The 19,987-nt window shown below is 37.7% G+C and overlaps 1 protein-coding gene across 1 annotated transcript in view; it reads right to left on the bottom strand.

The window, feature by feature from the left end:
* Positions 1–274: 274 nt before the first annotated feature.
* Positions 275–19,987, bottom strand: part of gabra6b (gamma-aminobutyric acid type A receptor subunit alpha6b) — a 34,558-nt gene continuing 14,845 nt past the window's right edge. The window contains exons 8-10 of the mRNA XM_087807420.1: positions 19,438–19,715; positions 11,573–11,826; positions 275–5,877 (exon numbers count right to left, since the gene is read on the bottom strand). Of these exons, the coding sequence (XP_087663546.1) occupies positions 5,865–5,877; positions 11,573–11,826; positions 19,438–19,715 (545 nt within the window). The 3' untranslated portion in view covers positions 275–5,864. The remainder of the gene's footprint in view (positions 5,878–11,572; positions 11,827–19,437; positions 19,716–19,987) is intronic.

Raw genomic sequence — 19,987 nt, forward strand, 5'->3', positions numbered from 1 at the left:
CATCACTTATTTTATCTACTTAATGATTGCATTTAATAGACAATTTTGTCTATTTTTATGAAGATTTAACCATTGAAATTTCTTAAGTTCGGATTTTTCTTCTACCAACAATTCCATTTCCAAATGTTAGGAATGTATTGGTCTTAATTCAGATAGCTCTCTGAATGACCAAAATATGTTTTTCCAGGTTCGTTTTTTTAACTTTTTTTAATTACAGGATATATTGTTAAATGTAGGCATGAGTGCAGTAGTCACTTACCTCTTTCGACGAGACAGATTTAAAAATGATGATTAAATTAACGAAAAACATTTAAACAGTGAAATAATTCATCTTTATTCAACATGTTTTTTTACACAATCTCATCAGACTTAAACATGTGTCAATAGAAATAAAAATACATTTTCTTCAAAAACAAAAAAAACAAACAAACAAACAAAAAGCACATGTCAAAGTGGAGCGACTGTGGAGGAAGCCGGTGATGCAAAAAAGCCCGTCTGTGATGCAGCTACTTGTCAAGCAGGATCCACCATTCTACCTACGGATCACACCCACAAGAAACTGTACAACGACGACGACGAGCGCTCGGAGAATCCTAAACTGCACCCACGACGCTCGGTGGCCCTGATGCGAGAAGTGGCCTCTTGGAACGGGGAAGCTAATTGGTGTCGCTCACCAGAGCGGCAGAATTATGCATTCTACAGAGTTCGCAACCTTCTACATTCAACAACCCCTAACAAGCGCGACGGGTTCGGGGGGGTCATGCAAATGAGCGGCTCCCTCGGTGCCACAGGGGTCAGCGTCCGGGCGAAGGGGTCAAGGAACAAATCGATCGAGGCGCTTGATAACGGCAATCAGCACAAACACTCGAGCCTCCACCGCAGCTTATCTCTGGTCAGGAGGCGACACATTCTGGGAATATTCTGGAAAAACTGCATTTTTTTTTTCCCTCTCGCTAAAAAATGTCACACAGAGAAATATTTTTGAGGTTTCATTTACTCTATGCTAGCTGTATCCTATCTTGTAATGTAAAATAATTAAAAAAAACAATATTTTTAAATTAACCCTAACCCTCATGAACATTATTATTATATACTTTTTTTAAATGTATCTTTATTTCATTCCTTCAATAACAAATACATTAGCTGAGATTTTTCTCTTATTTAAAAATGTTTTGAAATATGGAAAAATATGTTCTTTCATTCAGATACATTGAATTCATTTTTGACAATCATATTCATCATATTAAATCAAATAAATAGTGTTTAATGCTATTATTGTCATTATTCATGATGTGGATTATTTTATATTAGTTATAATTACTTATGATTGCAGGTTAGACTGTAATTTAACTCTAATAAAATACATTTAACTGATATTATCACTTTCATTGATTCATATGATATTAGATTAAATATTACTACCCTGGTTAAAATAAAATATAAAAAGTTTAAATATATTTTTGAAAGCTATGTATTATTAACATACGAGTTAAATTAATTAGAACAGGTTATAGTTTTGTTGGCTGTAATAAAGGTTTTGGTGATTAATGAACCATTAAAACGATATTCATGTTGTTTTCTTGCCTTATTTCACGAACACACAACTGTGTATGTCGCACACAAACTGACTCAAACTCTCTTCCGTATTCTTTGTGAGCTACAAAAACTTGACATCGGGGGTTTCCACATCAATTTAAGACAGAAGCAAAGTCAGTAAGTGAACAATTAACCAGATAAACATACAATAAATGCATGTACAGATTTTTCATTTCAACTTCTTTTGAAGTTGAATTAGTTTAATCTTTTTGGCTTAAAACTGCATGACTTTTCTACTTTTACCTTCTTTCTCCATTATCAGTTTCTGCCCTTAGATTATCCCAAAAAATGTTTTGTTTTGTTTACTAAAGCATCTGCTGAAATAAAGGATGTGTTCAGGTGCTGATAGAGACGTTAGTGATGTCATCTGTAAGGGAATAAATACATTGACGTATAACAGAAGCAAACATCTATCTATCAAAATACAATAGGTTGGGTCGTGGGGGCAGCAGTCAGAGCAAAAAGGCCCAGCCTTGACTCAAACTACAAATTCCTCTTTTGAAACTGAGAATATCCTGTTGGTACAGCAAAAGTTTATAACTTTAAAATGACAAAACATATAACATTTATTCTCAGATTAAACTATTTTACTTTGGCATATTTTACTTTTCATGGGCGATTTCATCTCAAAATATAAAATGATTGCTTTTCCTTTTTTGGGAAATATTATTTTTAACTTCTCATTTATTCTATTTTTCTTGCCTGGGGAATACATTGGAAAACAATGATTCATTTTATATGAAGTTGCTTTTTTTAATGACTTTTTTTCCCCTTTTCTTGGGTTTCATATTATGGCTATATCCCGGTATAAAGTGTGGCCCCTAAGGACGTAGTAACTCCAAAGACGATAGAGAAGATGGCGTTATTTGAAAATCAGACTTTGTGAAGCTTCATCATCACTGTTTTATTTGTGATTTTTAGTGGGCTACGGTCAGGTAAAGGAGGGGTTTCAAACTTTTTCCGCCGTAGGCTGTTAATATACGGTCCTCCAATTTTATGACCAAGTTCTCTTTGTGCGATGTCGGATGGCGAAGAAATGCCAATAAAAATATATTACTTTTAAGTTTTTTTTAGCAAGATTGAGCCTCCGGATGCTTAAAAGGAAGTTATGCGTTACAATCGAGTCACTACAAGAGTTTATAGCTGGTTGTCCTGCAGTCAATTGAGTTAGAAATCACTGATGAAAAGTGATTTGATGAACTGAGAGCAAAAACTGATTAGTTTATGTCAAACATATCTTACTTTAAGTTCAATTTCAGAGCTACGTTGCTAACGATGCTAACTCTTCTGAACCAAGTCATAAAGACGATGATTGACGCTTGATATATTCCACTCTTTTAGCATGAATCAAATGGAAAGAATTCTTCTCTCCACATTCCCACCTGCATGGTAATTATTAAAAAACCCCAAAAGCAACAGTTGGCCCCAGAACTAAACCAGCATTGCAAAACCAAACATAAATAATTCAGCAGACGACAGGAATCCATATTCTTGGCATCACGTCTGAGCTTTTTGTTTTTTTGTTTTTACAGAAGTGTGGATGGAGTCAGCGGCTCCACTCCAACAAGGCCGCGGCGACGGCGGCGTCAGACGAGGGAGACAATGGCGAAAACGACGGGGGTTCAGCCGGAGTCTGTATTGCATTAGTAATTGCATTGCATAAGTTTTATTCTTGCAAAAAAACTAACACTGGAGATGCAACATGCATTATTCACTTGTCGTACAGTGTTACAGAACTAAGCTCTGCATGCTGGTCACAAATCATACATGGAAAAAACAGCAACACTATTCTAAAAGTGTATTACAAATTACAATTTATCACCATTTTTTTTTTTTAACCAAATGAATCTATTTATAAAATTTACAGTCGTACTATTAACAAATGTGCATATATCGTGGTTTTCGTATCCGCGTTAATTAACAGTAATGAGATCCAACTCTATGGGATGCGACAGCTTATATTCCCACACATGGGTTTGCCGTGTTACTTTCTCCTTTTAATTGCATACAGTGAATTATCGTGTGAACGAATGCACACGGGGGTTATTAATGAGCATGTTTTGGCATTTTGTGTAATTGATGATGACGGGGCTTTAAGTTAAGGCTCCTTTAAGAAACGCAGCTGCCATCTTGTTTTAATAATTGGGAGCCAGAGGACGGGTTTACTGTATATTTTTATGAAGGGAAGGAAGCATGCACCTCTGACTGGTGGAGGTTGGAGGGTGGAAGGTTCTCCAGGGACTCGCTTGTTGTGTTGAGCGCTGCGTTGTGGTTAGCTTGAGGATATTTTCTACTTGTTGTTGGGCTACTTTGACCACCTTGGAGTCGTTGTAAAACTACAAAGTGTGCAATGGATAGAGTGGGTTCCGATTAGTACTTTTACATAAATTAAAAATGAAAAATAATTATACACACTACTTTGTTTTGCTGGTGGAGAGTGTATGTGTAATTGTGGGCAGATGGCTTAAGTGATTGTACAGAGAAGGTAACTGCCATCACAAATATGCTTTCCAGTGTAAAATTATTAAATCTGTTTTTCAGAAGTTGATTGATTTGAATGTGCATCACTTGTGTCACATCTTCTGCATATCTGGTTGCAGTGAAGATACAAAGAAGAAAGTATCCATAAAACTTCTTGTTTTCTCGTAGGTTAATACTAGTGCTAGTGATGGGCTGATGAAGTTTCATGAAACATTGTCATGTTGTTAAGAAGTCAGTAGGTGGCGCCATCAGTTTAAAAATGATGTGATGTTTCATTGGAACAAATGGGAAAAGTGCAGAGACCGCCATCTAGTGGACTCTGAAAGTAATGAAGCATCACTACCTGTAGATAATATTGTCCTCAACCACCCTGGCACGACTCGGTACTGGTATGTGATGCATGAAATAAATATATTCTTACTTTGCCCCTTACAACTACAAAATAATTACTATTGACAGTAAAACGGATAGGTCCATTTAGAGAGAAACAAGCCAAGGTGATTACATTCATTGTTTTTATGTCAATTGTGTCTTACTATTTGGTCGTACTTCTACTTGTAGACTGGTCTGTTAATAAAAGCCTCTTTTCTAAACCATCACAGAAGACATTATTGATGTCTTATTATGTCTCTCTTAATCATTGCCACCTGTTTAACCCTGTCTACACTCTCCTCCTCACCTCCCTTGACGGATTCGCTGGCTCATCAAGTTTTAGCCCAACATTCTACACAAATAAGCACACCCAAAGAGAGATCCTGCTAAATCTGTTATTAACAATAATGTTTTGTCCCTACGATCAAAGCAGAAGAAGGTGTGATCAAATTGTTACACTTACTAAGCAGCATTGTGTTATCTCCGCCAAGGACATTATCTTATTGTCTGTGTTTATCCTTTTGTTCACAAGATATATTTTAAAAACAACATATTTCAATGGAATATCAGGGAAATTGGAGAAGGTAACAGCTGATTAAATGTCAGGGGTGTTCTGGATTACCATCTGGATCTGGGATTTCATTAAAGAATGCTTCACTCTTTGGTGGGGATAGTTGCAGTTTTTTTTGTGTATGTTGTGTGACTGAGTTCTGGCACACTGCTGCCTGTTGAACACATTACTATCAATCGTTAAAATTGTCATACAGATGTAAACAACTAAACTGTGTTTCATTCAAACTAAACTGTGTTGTAAAGGAAAAGAAAAGACCTCATACCGTATATTAAAAATATTTTCCAGCTGATATCAGATGACCTCCAGGTAATTTTTCTTAATTATCTTTAGTTATTAACTTTTTGGTTACATTGGAAACAACATTAAAGCCTTTGGAAAATTCCGCCTTCCCTCCTCCATGGAGAGGTTCATGCTATTGTGATCTGTGGTACAATTCTTTCACGCCGTCACACGTAAACAGAATCCAACGAGAACACGCGTCGCTTCAGTCGCTTGAGCACGCATCATTCATACTGAAAATAAATACATCCAACAATTTACAGCCCAGATAATCTCATGGTCACTGGTACTGACCTAAAATTGAATCATGTGCTTTCCTTTCAGGGCAAGAGCAGGGAGACAGATGGAGATGTATATTTTTCGGAAACAGGCCCTCAGTCCCGGTGAGCTCCGTGGGTCGTGTTGGCATTAGCGGCCGGTTCATCTCCGAATACAATGCACTGAGGCGGCGAGACAGACTGCTTGGCGAGCATCTTTGTCTTTATTTACTGTGTTGTGTGTACCATTTATGTATCTGTGTGTTTGCATATGTTTCTTAAGTGTAATATCCAGATTCTCCAACTCAGACATTGTCCCTGGAACAGACAGAGAAGAATTGTTAGTACATGGATACACGTATTTGGTAGTTATGGTCTGATGAAGCTTCATGAAGCATGTTGTTTAGAGGTCAGTAGGTGGCGCCGTCAGTTTAAAAATGATGTGATGTTTCATTAGAAAAGTTGTTCAAAACAAAGGAAAATAAAGAATAGACCACCATCTAGTGGACTCTGAAAATAATTACACTGCTTCATGAAGCTTCAGCAAACCATCACTAGTATTTGGATGATCACGATCTGGCGATCGTCCTAAAAGTCCAACACTAAAGAAGATCAAACTTGAGAAACATATTACTGCCATATTCCAGGTACAAGACTTATTTTATCAGGTCTTTTAAAGACCAACCAATCGTCTCGAGGGGTGATTCCTTTATTTTGTGTATGTGATAATACACATTTTATGATTCTCCTTCCTGTCCTCTATCTCTCATTCATTCACTAGTACTTCAGACTATTTTGAAGCATAATCAAAATCTCTCACTTTATTCGTTTTTCCAACTTTAAAACAAAATATCCAAGTCTTTTGTTTCGTAGTTCATGTAGCATTAGAACTACACAATTTTCCGTAACTAATGATGGTCTGATGAAGCTTCATGAAGCAGTGTCATGTTGTTTATAGGTCAGTAGGTGGCGCCATCAGTTTAAAAATGATGTGATGTTTCATTAAAACAGTTGTTCAAAACAAAATGGTGCAGAGACCACCATCTAGTGGACTCCGGAAGTAATGAAGCATCACAACCTGTACTTATCCATGAGGCATTTTGTAACTGCTACTGTCTGTTACCATGGCAACATTTAAAAAACCTATGTAAATTTAATGTGGTTGACAAGCTATTAGATAATGAGGTGCTGGAGAATGGCTGTCTCTTCATATTTTGTGTGTTATCTTATTTCAGTTTTTCTTTCTGTACTGCCACCACAAAAGATTCCTACGCCGGTTTAAAACACTGGCAATGAAAGTTTATGATTCTGATATAGATCATAATAATAAGTAAAAAAGAAAATCTTAGCAATTAATAACTGTTTTATTTTCTGGTCATTTTACTTTGCCACATATTCTACACAATTCAACAGGACCAAGGTAGTCCATGATTTATTTCCTGTACTTCCTCCGGTTTTTGAAAGCTCCATGTTGAGTCCATGAGGGTCGATACATGATCCCATAACACGGGTGAAAGCTCACTGGTCACACCACTTTCTAAAGTGAGGAACACCAACTCACGGATGTGCAGGAAACACATTAAACGGCCACACAGACTACAAACGGACCGAGCGGGGACGCATCTTGAGAGAAACATGATAGATGGAAGATTGTTGTTTACGGTGGCGCCTCTCGTTCTCCTCCTGAGTGGCCTGTAATTGGATGATCATCGCTTCAAAGTTATAGCTGCGGCACTAGAAAATAGAAATTGGGTCGGGGAAACGGCGTTTAGTGATTTTGATTTATGAGCGTCAATAAAGACGCCGTTTTTTTTTTTCTTCTTTTTTTTCGGGGCCCTGCGTTCTGATGGGCAATAAAGAGGAGCAGAGCTGCACCCGACTCTGACACTCCTGCTGCCTGCCAGCCACGGAACCAGCAACCCGTCAGTCAACCAGCTGTGGCCCCTCATGGGAGGAAGTGTTTTCAGCAAATGTGTTTCCTTCATGACGCACTCTGAATAGAGCTATTCATTAAAATAGCCTGCAGTCTGCAGGCACTTCTGCCATCCCCTCCACTCTTACTCCTCCTCTTCATCCTCACAGAAGGAGGCGCACACACACACTTGCACCTGTGCACACACTTTCTTTAACCTCCTCTATGGAGCCGTTGTGAAAGCCCAGATCAAAAGATGCTTTTTATTTGTATCATTGAGGTGAACATATATTTCAAATTTGAGTAACTATCCGTATAGCTCGGCTAAAAACATCCCCTTGAACATCATCTTTACAATGAATTGAATCAGGATAAAAATAGAGGAATGTGGTACGGTTTCTCTAAATAGTTATCCGAGTATTAATACACAATATACATTTAAAAAATGAAAGAATAAAAGGCAGTACAATCCTAAAAGTAAAATGTATTTAAAAATTCATAAAAATATACATGGCAAGAATTTTTTTTTCTCTTGATAGTACAAACACGTTTAATTTAAAAACTGCATATTGTGTTTTTCTTATATTTAAAATGGTTTTGGCAAACCTGCAAAAAAAAAAGAGGCGAAACACTTTCACGCACTACCAAGACATGAGAGAAATCAGCTGTTGCAATGTGAGACTTGTTAACCCTTGTGTTAACTCAGGGCCAAGGTGCACTTTGACCCAAAAGCAACACAAGGGATAAAACAATTACGTTTGTTTTCGGGCCTCCGGGTCACCTTGACCCTGAGATAACACAAGGGTTAAAGCTACATTCCTGCGAACAAAAATGACACAACTTGGCAGGCTCAGAGGAGTTCTCAGTTTTATCAGGATTACTCTCTAAAATTGTTGTTGAAGATTTTTTTTGATCATCATGAGGAGAAAAGATTTGTTTGTGTGTTTCGCCAACTTAGCAAAAGAAATAAAGCGTGGAAAAAAACATTATTCTCAAGTCTGTCAGAGAGACAAGGATGACTTACACTATTGTTATCAACCAACTCCTTCCTCTCCAAGATGCAGTAAGTCCCTGATCATGATTATGTTTTGAAGTTATTATTTATAAAGTTTCCCCCCCATCTAAAATCTTGGCAAATAAGAGGTTACAAGATCAGAGTCCATTATGACATAACAATGGGCTTCATTCCTCTTTCAGCCAGCTGTAATCAGGCCCGCTTTGTTCATACAATGAGTCCCTCGCATGTAAAGAGTTCTGGGATGGATGACATGAGTTGATAAACCTTGATTTACAGAGCAGTTGGTGTGATAATGGAAAACAAGATTTATTCCAAAGAAAAGATATATTTTTTTCAGTGGGCGGGGCTTAAGAACATTTCCTAATGTAAAAAGTTTTGCAGGAACAGACACATACTAATGAGTACAATAGAGGTCCAAGATCTATTTAAGAGACACTTAAATCAACACATTTGTTGCCCTTTATTCAGTGAGACTTAGCATCCATCTCAACTAGGTTTTAAACGTTTTGTGTGAATATCCTGCTGCTCCACCAATCTCTGAGCCTGACCGGTCGTGGTCGAGGGAGAACACAAACCGGCAATTACAACTTTGACAACAACTGTGATCAAGCACACAATAGAGGTACATTTGAAAAAGACATAAGGTGAATTATTTAGCAGCAAAAGGTTCAAGCTTTGTTCGGCCTCTGAATAATGAAGGAGCTCCGGCGCTCGGAGCAGAAGTCACTTATCAACATTCCATCACCATTGACTCTAAACGAATACAAAAATATCACACGTTTTTCAAGAAAGACGTGATGTATCTACATTCTACTTCTGCTAATGGCTACACAACATGAACTTAGCCTTAACTCAGCACTAACTTAACAGCATAGAGTCCGATGGATGGATGGATGGATGGATGGATGGATGGATGGATGGATGGATGGATGGATGGATGGATGGATGGATGGATGGATGGATGGATGGATGGATGGATGGATGGATGGATGGATGGATGGATGGATGGATGGATGGATGGATGGATGGATGGATGGATGGATGGATAACATGACAGTTTCATGAAGCTTCGTCCAACAGCACAGCACTATGCTGAAAACTGAGTTAGCATGTAGCTCATACCACATTTCTGATATTTTAAGTATAAAATATCAGAAATGTATAAAACAAATCTACTTGAAATAGAAAAAAAAAGAGTCTTTTAAAAAAAAAACTGCAATAATCTAATATGAAATTCCATTGGGTATCACTCTGCTAAAATAAAAACCTGATTGTTACATAGCTAGGGAACGTAACTTTAAACATTAAGCTAGATAAAATCAATCTGCTAATGTCTATGGGTGATGTTAGGAATGACTAAAAAAAAAAAATTGAATTCCTAAATTCTAAATTCCTTGTTTAAAACTACCAGAAACTGATATAGCATTTAGCTAAATAGCAACATTCCAGCAAGCCTTACTGCAAATATTTACAATTACAAACAGAACACCATCTATCCGTCCATTTTCTACCACTCATTCCCTAATGAGGGTTGAAAGGGGGCTGGAGCCTATATCAGTTTTTTCGGGTGAAAGTCAGGGGACACCCTGGACAGGACGCCAGTCTGTCGCAGGGCACACAAAGACATATATGCCTAGACACACTCATACCTACGGACAATTTCCCCTCTAGACTTAAAATTCAAAACCGATGGAAAATACAACTGGACACTTACATTTTATTCAGCATCACTCTACTAATGGCTACATTTCAGACAACATACATTCCTGATTCCTGAATCTAATGCCTTAACACCGATTGTTGCTTATTTGTAAATATTGACTTAAATGTAGCATTTAGTTTAATAACTTCACTCTTCCATTCAGCTGGAAATCAAACTGTACCGAACAGCTGACCTTCATCAAGGTCGTGAGCCTACATTTCTAATACTGTCCTGATTTGGGCTTGAAAACATGTGAATATACAGCTAGCATTAATAACGCAGCTAAGCATGAAAATCTGCAGTATATCTTTCTTCATAATTTTCTTTTTTTTACATTTTGGATTGTAATTAATTAATTAATTAATTGTAATTAAAAGGAACCTTCCTAAGGAATTTATAAAGTTCTATTTATCGATCTATATATCTTTGTCAAAGCATATATATTGTATATTTCCTGGAATATAGATGGTAGAAAAAACTTTGCCCATTTCACAGATGATCATTTCTCATTAAATATTCATAACAACACATCAACTAAAATATAAAAGCCAGAAATTAACATTTACTAAGTAAAAAAAAAAAAACCTCACAATTCTGAACTTTAGTGTTCTGAGGCGTAACCGCCTCCTCACTCGCTCCAATCACCCTGATTGTTCCCGTCTGCTGCTAATCACCTCTCACCTCCTTATAGCCATCTGGATTCATGGACTTCTGTTTGAACCCATTCCATGAAATCACTGCCCTGATTCAACAACATATTAACTCGACTTCTTAATGCATATGCAGCGTTTGATACGAATCCTCCAGAATTCCCCAGACTTTTCTTAGATCAGACGAATCTTCCTCTTTTCTGTCATTTCTCCTGCAGCGTCATATTCTGTTTTTGTACAAACTACGTCACATCCTGACATCTTGCTTGAATCAATAAAAATAACCAAGCTCCCACACACAACGATGTAGATAGAAAAAGCATGAGTATATATTCATTCGTGCGCTCAAAATATGGGAAGGAAAATCAAATTTGAAAGGTGGATGAAGGGATGTATAATTAGGTCTAACACTTGTATAGGAAATGCAAAGAATCCGAAACTGAGTCAAATCAAAAGTTGTGGGCAAAAGGAGGCTTTTTTTGTGTGGAAAAATAGAAGCAAAATAAAGAGAAACAATTTAAGAGCAAATAATTGTCAACAACAATGGAAGTTAAAAATATGGAAAAATCCATTTTTGACACACTCCAATGAATACAATGAATTACAAGAGCTACTCAGCGTCAACAAAACACCAAACTGATCCTCCATTTCCTCTTATTCCTACCATGATTGTCTCTCTCTAAATGTCAACTACCATGAAGAGGATGTGAAGGAGACGTTGATCCTCTCACCTGGACATCTCCATGGTGTCCTTGGTCAAATAGACGATCCAGTAGACCAGGTTGAATGCACCGAACGAAAGAGGGAAGAGGATGCGTGAGTACTTGTCGATGATGCTCGTCCCGGTCAGAACGTTGTTGTCTGGTACCGCTGAGCCCTGCTGCAGGAAGGCTTGAGCGTTGACCGGCGGGTTTGGGTAGGTTTTCGCTGGACGTTCGAATATCGGCGCAGAGTTTATCCTCTTTTTCAACACGTTACTTGGATCCTGGAAGAAAAAAAAAGAGTAACACAAATTAGATTTTGTTGCATAATCTAAGGAGGTAAAAGCATTGCTGTGTCTCAAATCGCATACTAGCGTACTAAAAGTTAGTATTTTTAGTGCGTTAGTGCGTCTCAATTCTTAGTATGCGAAATTTAGTGCGCCATGCACACTAAATTGGCGTACTAACATGCCCACAAAACTGAGCATGGTTCGATGGACACTAAACACACTAAACAGCCGCCAACTTAGTGACGTTTTAAACGGAAGTTACGTCATATATAAATGCATATATATGCATATACTTACAGGTGCATTTTCCGCAGCAGTAGGAGGATAAACACGTCTTCGGTGCTGATACCAGCTTAAATATCTTGCGATTATTTAGATTCTCATATTTTTTCTTTATTTATTTTTCCAAAGTTGCAAAACGTGCTGCCAGCAGGTGTCGGCGATAGCGTTCAAACAGCTGGTTGAAACATCGTTAAATAGATATAGAAGAAGAAGTTGTCATGTGATTTCCGGTTAGTGTGTAGCAGCAGTGTTTGATTTGAGACATACTATCTGTGGAGAATTTGCGTACTAGTTAGTACGTACACTAAACCTATGCATACTAACTTCTAGCATACTAAGAGTAGTATGCGATTTGAGACACAGCGCATGTGTAGAGTCGAGGTGCGGTTGTGCCAACGCTAACACTGAGGGAACACAATCTTCACTGGTTTATTTTTTATCGTTATTGTTAGACAAAGACTTGTGAGATGAAAACATGTTGAACAAAAGCTGTTGCTCACAAACTGACACTTGCTTATTGCCTCATCAACTGTCAATACCAGCGAGTCCACAGTACGAGCTTCCTGCTACGATAGTCAAAATTTAGATACAGAAACGCCCACACAAGTGCAACACGTCACTCAAAAAATGCACAAATATCCCAGCAAACTTCCCATGAATTACTGAAGATAATACACAAGAAACCTGCTTTGCTACACACCCACACAATAACACACGCACCAACTAAAATGTTAACACCCAACACATTCTTCTTCTTTCAGTCCCATGTTTTAGTCCATTAAATACTGCCAAAACAAATGCTAAATAAATAATTTTGTAAACGCAACAAAACCAACATCAACACACATCCATACAAAACATACTCATAGAAATGGATATATTCTGAAATTATCCATCAGATGCTTCTACAGCATACATCAGGGAAGTCTAAGGTTAGATCCGTCTTAAGTAGGACCAAAAAAAAATTGAGAAAAGAATATATATACACATAGTTTAAGATTAGATCTTCTAACAAAGAAAGACACAAGACGTTTTTATTGCAGTGTTTGCTGCAGTTTGTGAGCACCTGGTTGGCTGCCAGTTGTGGAAATAAGTCTTTTATCGACACAAACAAAGACCATCACTTGAACAAAGTAGCTTCTGCAGGGCAACAACAAATGAAACCACATCGCTACACACTTGTGACGGGTTAATGAGGTTTCATGCAACCGTGTCATAATGTCAGAGCTGGGTAAGTGGTGCTCTTAGTTCTTTGAAAAGAAGTAACGTTTATAGGAATTTATGGTTCAGGGACGACTGAAAGATGTTTTGTAAAAAAAAAACTCATCAACCTACCACGTCTACACACTCGGCAAGAGCACTTCACACACACTTGTGAACACTTCTAAACAACACACTCAAGTGTGCCTGATAACCATCATGATTTATAATTAGATTTTACTCTGCGTCAAAATGAAGGGTAAAAAAAATCTGAAAAGAAAACAATAGTCGATCAAATGTATATCTGTGATTTATTGATAATCTGCTCTTTATACAGCACACTTGATCCACTTCATCTTTCTGTCAGCGGATCCATCAATAAATTGATTGAAGGATCAAATTCTTCTTTTTTTATCCACAGCATTTGGACGATCCCACTGTGGAAGTAGTGGGCAGATGGTCCCGGAGTAGTAGATGTGTGGATGCTGTCTAAGTTACACGCTTTAATGTTGCTCTACAGTCGAGCGCCAACTGCATGGAAAGGTCAGTGTGGTAGGTGTTGAGTGGGAGCGCACATGCTTGTAAATGAAAGGTGCCTGATATTGATATGATATGTAAATGTAAACCCACCATGTGCTGTACTGAGGACAAAAAAAACATCCACGCCATCATATCCACTAATCGGACTGGACTAGCTTTATTGAAAAGCGGTCGCTAAACTTTAGCCTTCAATTAAAGAGTTAAAATAAAATGACCTTCGTGTGAATGGATTAGCAGTTCCTGTGTGTAGATTTAGCACCTCTTTTTACACATTTTGTGGTGTTAATCATGGAGTTTACATTAGAATTTTATTTCCTTCTTAAACCAGTTACCCTCCTAGTCTCATGATCTTGTTGCGCTTCACAATATCGTTTTTTTTGTTTGTTCATCGGGGATATAAGGGATGAGCATCAGTGGTAGTTTAACTGACATCAGACATCGCCACATTTTACAGTACAGCCTATGTAATGTTAATTACGCCACAAAAACCACAAAGCAAGTTTTATTTAATTAATTTTGTTCATTTTTTATCCGTACTGTGAGCAAGTGGTGGGAAAATCTGTGGAGTTATTCGCTAGTGGAAAGATCATGAAGCTTTATGAAACGGCATCCTTTTACAGAGTCCACTAGATGGCGCTCTTTGCTCTATTATATATCGCTATATGAATTGTTATTTCATTGAAAGCCCTCATCATTTCTAAACTAAGGTTGTCCCAATATAGGACACTGCTTAATGAAGCTTCATCGCTTGTGATCCAAAATGAGCCACTTATTGATAGACTAGACTCGTACATACACATTTATTTTCAAGGGGTAGCGTCTCTGTGGTTGTAAATTTAAATCAAACCAAATATAAATGTAAGTTGTTGAAAGCTTAAGCAGCTGTTCTTGAAGTAACATTTCTTGGAGTGTCAAAATGGTTGATTGTTCACTCTTGGTTAATGTGAAATCAGAACCAGAATCTGATAAATCTATTGTTAAAAAGTAATGCATTCTGCTGATAGTTTCGATGGCTAGATTTTCACTAATGTTGTAATGTTGATTTCAAGTTTTGCAATGATGTTGCAAAGACAAATTCTTAACTACATGAGTTAAATTCCACATCTCAGCCCACCAAGTCATTTTATGTGGCCCATTGTTGGCTTGATATCCAAATAAGTTGATGTGTATATTAGTGACCAGTATAATGGTACCAGATAAAGGGAAATATATTATAAAGATCAACAATATTAAAACTTGAATTCGTTTGGTGAGACCGAATACAGAGATAATAAATTTACCCTCAAATAATTAAAAGACAGTATCTATTAGTGATACAGTGAGTTTGATGAGGCTTCATGAAACTGAATCAGTTGTTGAATTTTAAAAGTCCACTGGATGGCACTCACTACCGTTTAATCTTCTGCTCTGATCTACCAATTTTATGGCATCAGTTTCTCTAAGGGTGCCATCTAGTGGCCTTTCAAACTGTATCAGGCTTATTGTTGGTCTGATGAAGCTTCATGAAGCAGTGTCGTTATTTTAAGAGTCCACTAGATGGTGGTCTATGCACCATTTTCCTTTTTTTTTTAACAGCTGTTCTAATTATTGATGGTCTGAAGCTTCATGAAACAGTGTCATGTTGTTTAGATGTCAGTAGGTGGCCATCAGTCTAAAAATGATGTGATGTTTTATTAAAACAGTTGTTCAAAACAAAGGAAGATACTGCAGAGACCGCCATCTGGTGGACTCTAAAAATAATGGCACTGATTCACGAAGCAGACCATGACTAGTTCTAATGAAACATCAAATCATTTTTAAACTGATAGCTCCACCTACTGACCTCTAAACAACATGACAGTGCTCATCAGTCATTACTTATCACTAGAACCAATATCACACTCCTACATAATGTTAGGTAAAAATACATTTTATCTGCCCCGCTACAACTTCTTAAGGTTTTTAGCCCTTCATGTTATTGAATTTTACACCACTTTTTTTCATGGGTCTTAATCACTTTTTTAGATTAACAGCAGATAAATATTAATGTTTTGTTTGGAAAGTGGTAGCAGGTACGGAAATGTCTCAAAAACAATCCCACCAATCAAAAAAGTCTGAATCTGAAGCACTCTCATGGCAAGAACTAAACAAAAGTGTACGACCTAGACATCAAAGAACTCAGACTCATTAGTCCGTTTATTATAAGTGCAAGAAAGTTTGATTTATTGACGATCTGAGTGTTTGGGCTGATTATGCTTCAATAAAAGAGTTTAGTCTTTGCACTCTTTGAATATTTTATCACAGAAAAGCTTTCAAATTTCATCCAGCTGAAGTGGATGGTCTTAGATGTTCATTTCAATTAATTCTTTTGTTTTATTTTTACAAACAAGCCTGACAAGTGGAAGGTGAAAAGCGATAAATATCTCATTACTGAGGCACCGAAATCTGGGTCTGAGTTACTTTCCATGTCAGAACCGGTACCATTAACTCTCCAAATATATTTTTCTATTCATTATGGATTCAAGCTGTACTTTCTTTTGGTCCATCGTTGGTGTGAATAGTTCTCTGTCATCATGTCAGGGACTGGTGACCCGTTCCAGGGTCAAAAATCAGAAAAGTAAAAAATCAGAAAATTGCAATGGTTTAATTCCAAGGCAAGACCAACGTGGTTAGAGAGCTTAGAATTTTTCTTAGTAACCCAAATCAACTCAATACCAAAAAAAGGTGAGTCCAGGCCAAGATTTTTTGAGAAAGCCAAGGCTGGGAATGAAGATTATGAAACCTCAACTATTTTCTAAAATTTGTCTTGCAAATGCTAAAAGGTTGACATGGGACATGGAGATGATTTTGAGGATCAATAGTTTAATTTCCCTTCAGCATACGGGGGCATCAAGACGATCAACTGTCAAAGCTAAACTGAGACCACAGATCGTCAACAAAAGAACAAGAACTGAGCCACGAAAAACCATTTCCAAGGACCAAGACCGCGTCTGGAGAGCTACAGGTTTACTAAATACTCCTTGTTCTACGGAGCTACTACGACGATGACTGTACTTCACGATCTGTTTTTTCTTTCTGCTGTTCCTTTAAATCGTGACAGGAGAGCGGTCATTTCTATTTCCAGCAACATTGTCTTCTCTCCTCATTTCTGTAATGTAGAGTCCTCCCTCCTACATATTTTTTTGTGAAAGCAGTCATTTTCTATGATGCATCCCTCCCACTTCTTCTCGCATCTCCATGCACGCTCGCTCCACCAAAACAAACCCTCACGTTTTTCCCCTCCACCTTACTCCACCAGGGTGGACCAGGGCCAGCTCTCTTAACCCCCCAACCCCCCACCCACCACCCCCCCGACGCTGTGGTGGCTGCCCTCCGTGTGAGCCTCCAGTGATCTGCTGGATATTCCCTTAATCTATGTCTCTTACATAATCTGCAGCAACATCGTTTACAGAGCCACTGGCTGTCTCCTCATGTCACTCTCAGTGGTTATCACAGGGCAGGAGGGATGACCGCAGGACGGACGGATGATGGACGGATGATACACTCGACTGCGTGTGCATATAGATCACACTTCACGAGCGAGGGGGGGATTGTGAGGACATCAGTGTGCGCAGACGTGAGCCGAACCTTCAAAACTAGGACTGGGATGGAGGGAAAAAAAAAGAGAACACATGAAGAGCACAGCAGGGAAAATGGAGCATGTTTGTGTGTGTGTGTGTGTGTGCTTCCGGGGGATGAGTCTTGCTGAGAAAAGGTCCATAAAAATATTTGATTGTGGGTTAATTTTATGTTCTATGTCTAAAGGGAGCAACACAAAAGCTGCTACTTGGATCCAAAAAAGTAGCAACAGTACCTGCCCCTGACCCAGAAGATGAATAAATAACTCTCTTGACATAGTTTGTCCTCAGTCAGCCCTGGTTTACGATGACCTGTCCCAGATGAGCTTCAGACCAAAATAGTCAAAGTAAATTGATCATCGAAAAAAGCCGAAGTATTATGCTTGATATGCAGAACAACATTCTGACAGTTGCCATAGCGACGACGGCTCCACATTTCTTTTGTAACACACAGAAAAAGTTTTTTTGCTGGAGAGCAACTGCAAAGATACAATATTGATATCCGGGAATATTTGACAAGAGAGGACAAAGAGAGCGCAGACCTCAGCCAATACACTCACTTTCTATCCTGTACGGTCCTTTTCTTTGAATCTAAATCCTTTATTTGATTAATTCAGTAGTTCAAATCCTTAAAAAAATATTGTGGATCCAGACGGTAATCTTTTCTTTGTCCCAATTTTCAATATTTCACCGAAAATCTATTGAAATTATGTTTCTGAAAGGGCCATTTTATACATTAAGACCTTTTTGAAGAGCTGTCAAGCCAAACAAATGAATGATGAAATAAAAATAAATAAAAATAAAAGACATTACACAAATAAGAATGTATTGATTTGATTGAACGTAAATATTTAGTTTGTTCATCCTTATAACCACAGAAATCATAAAGAACCTATAAAATATATTTTATAAAGAACATATTTATTTTAGTTATTTTGACATTCAAGAAAGACAACAGAAGATCCACATTTATTTTGTAACACAAAGACTTTTTTTTTTTTTTTAAGAGCAACTGCAACTGCAATAATATTGATTTCAGGGAATATTTGACAAGAAAAGCACTAATTGCGCAGACATCAGCCAATACACTCATCCCTTTTCTTTTGACCTAAATATTTATATGATCACATCAGTCATTTACGAATCCTTTAAAAGATATTGTGGATCCAGATGGCAATCTGATCCTTTAACAAAATTCCATTACATTTTGAAATGGTCAAATTATATACTGGGTCTCTTGTGAAGAGCTGTCCAGCCAAACAAATGATAGATTGTAAATATATATGTTACATAAATAAGATCATTTTATTGTAAGTTGTTATAATTATTATTATTATTTTTTTTAAATTAAAATATGCCCAGAAATCACCATTAATTTATGAAATATACTTTATTTTAAACATATATCTTTGATTTAATTTGACATAAGAATATCTCACGGCCCAGGTCTGTGATAAAATAAATATTAGATTTCACAAGGAGTTATTTTAAGAATCTAAGTGATCAACTAAAAGTAGGAACAATCTCTAAAAAAAATTGATCCAACCATTTAAAAGAAAGTTGAAGGTCAAATGTAAAAATGCGTGGCAATAGAAAACTTTCTCTACAGAGACTTTATCTTTAATTTATGGATCAATATTTTCAAGATCACTCCGATCTTCAGTCATCATCTCAATCTTTTCAATCATCTTTTCACTTCATCCTCTCAGCCTGATCAACCCTCCATCTCTCTCACATCTCTCAAAGTTTTTTTTCCCAAATAAACATGTCTTTAATCAAGATTTCCAACCTGAGCTTTTTTACTCAAACCAGGCCGTCTCATTTAGGGAACAACATCACAGGCAGACTGTCTCTTTCAAGCATGTTCTCATTGCTTCAAATAAAAAAAAAACTTGTCACCAGAGACATTTAATTATGAGTCCAAACTGGTTAATACATCACTCACGGCGCATTTGTCAAGTGTGGGGAAAAAACCTGGCAGACTTACTGAGGAAACGTCTCCATCGGCGCCGCCGGCTGCAGCTGGGGCCGCACCTGCAGCTGCCGCCTCTTGAGCTGCCGCTTTCATGGCCGCTGCCTTCCGCAGCTCTCGATTGGCCTGCAGGGTGGAGAAGTAGTTGACGGCCGCGAACTCGATTAGCGCCGAGAAGACAAAGGCGAAGCAGACAGCGATGAACCAGTCCATGGCAGTAGCGTAAGAGACTTTTGGCAGCGAGTGGCGGGCGCTGATGCTGAGCGTGGTCATGGTGAGGACGGTGGTGATTCCTGCAGATATAGTGGTGATGTTAGAAGACATGTTTTATGCTCAACTGTGGAAGAGACAGAAAGGAGTTCTTAAGTTTACAGTGGAGATTCTGTGATCAACAACCAATACTTTAATGCATTTTAGCCTTTAAAAACGCTCTGTTCTGATTGGTCTTTCCCATAGTTCCTTGCTAGGATAGACCCCTTCGAAAAATTTGAATAGTTCACCTGTCATTACAGGGTTGTCCACAACATTCACACACAAGACCTAAAAATGCAATATACTAAGACAT

The sequence above is a fragment of the Callionymus lyra genome, chromosome 14 (genome assembly GCF_982586985.1).
Source record: "Callionymus lyra chromosome 14, fCalLyr1.hap1.1, whole genome shotgun sequence".
NCBI classification, from domain to species: Eukaryota; Metazoa; Chordata; class Actinopteri; order Syngnathiformes; family Callionymidae; genus Callionymus; species Callionymus lyra.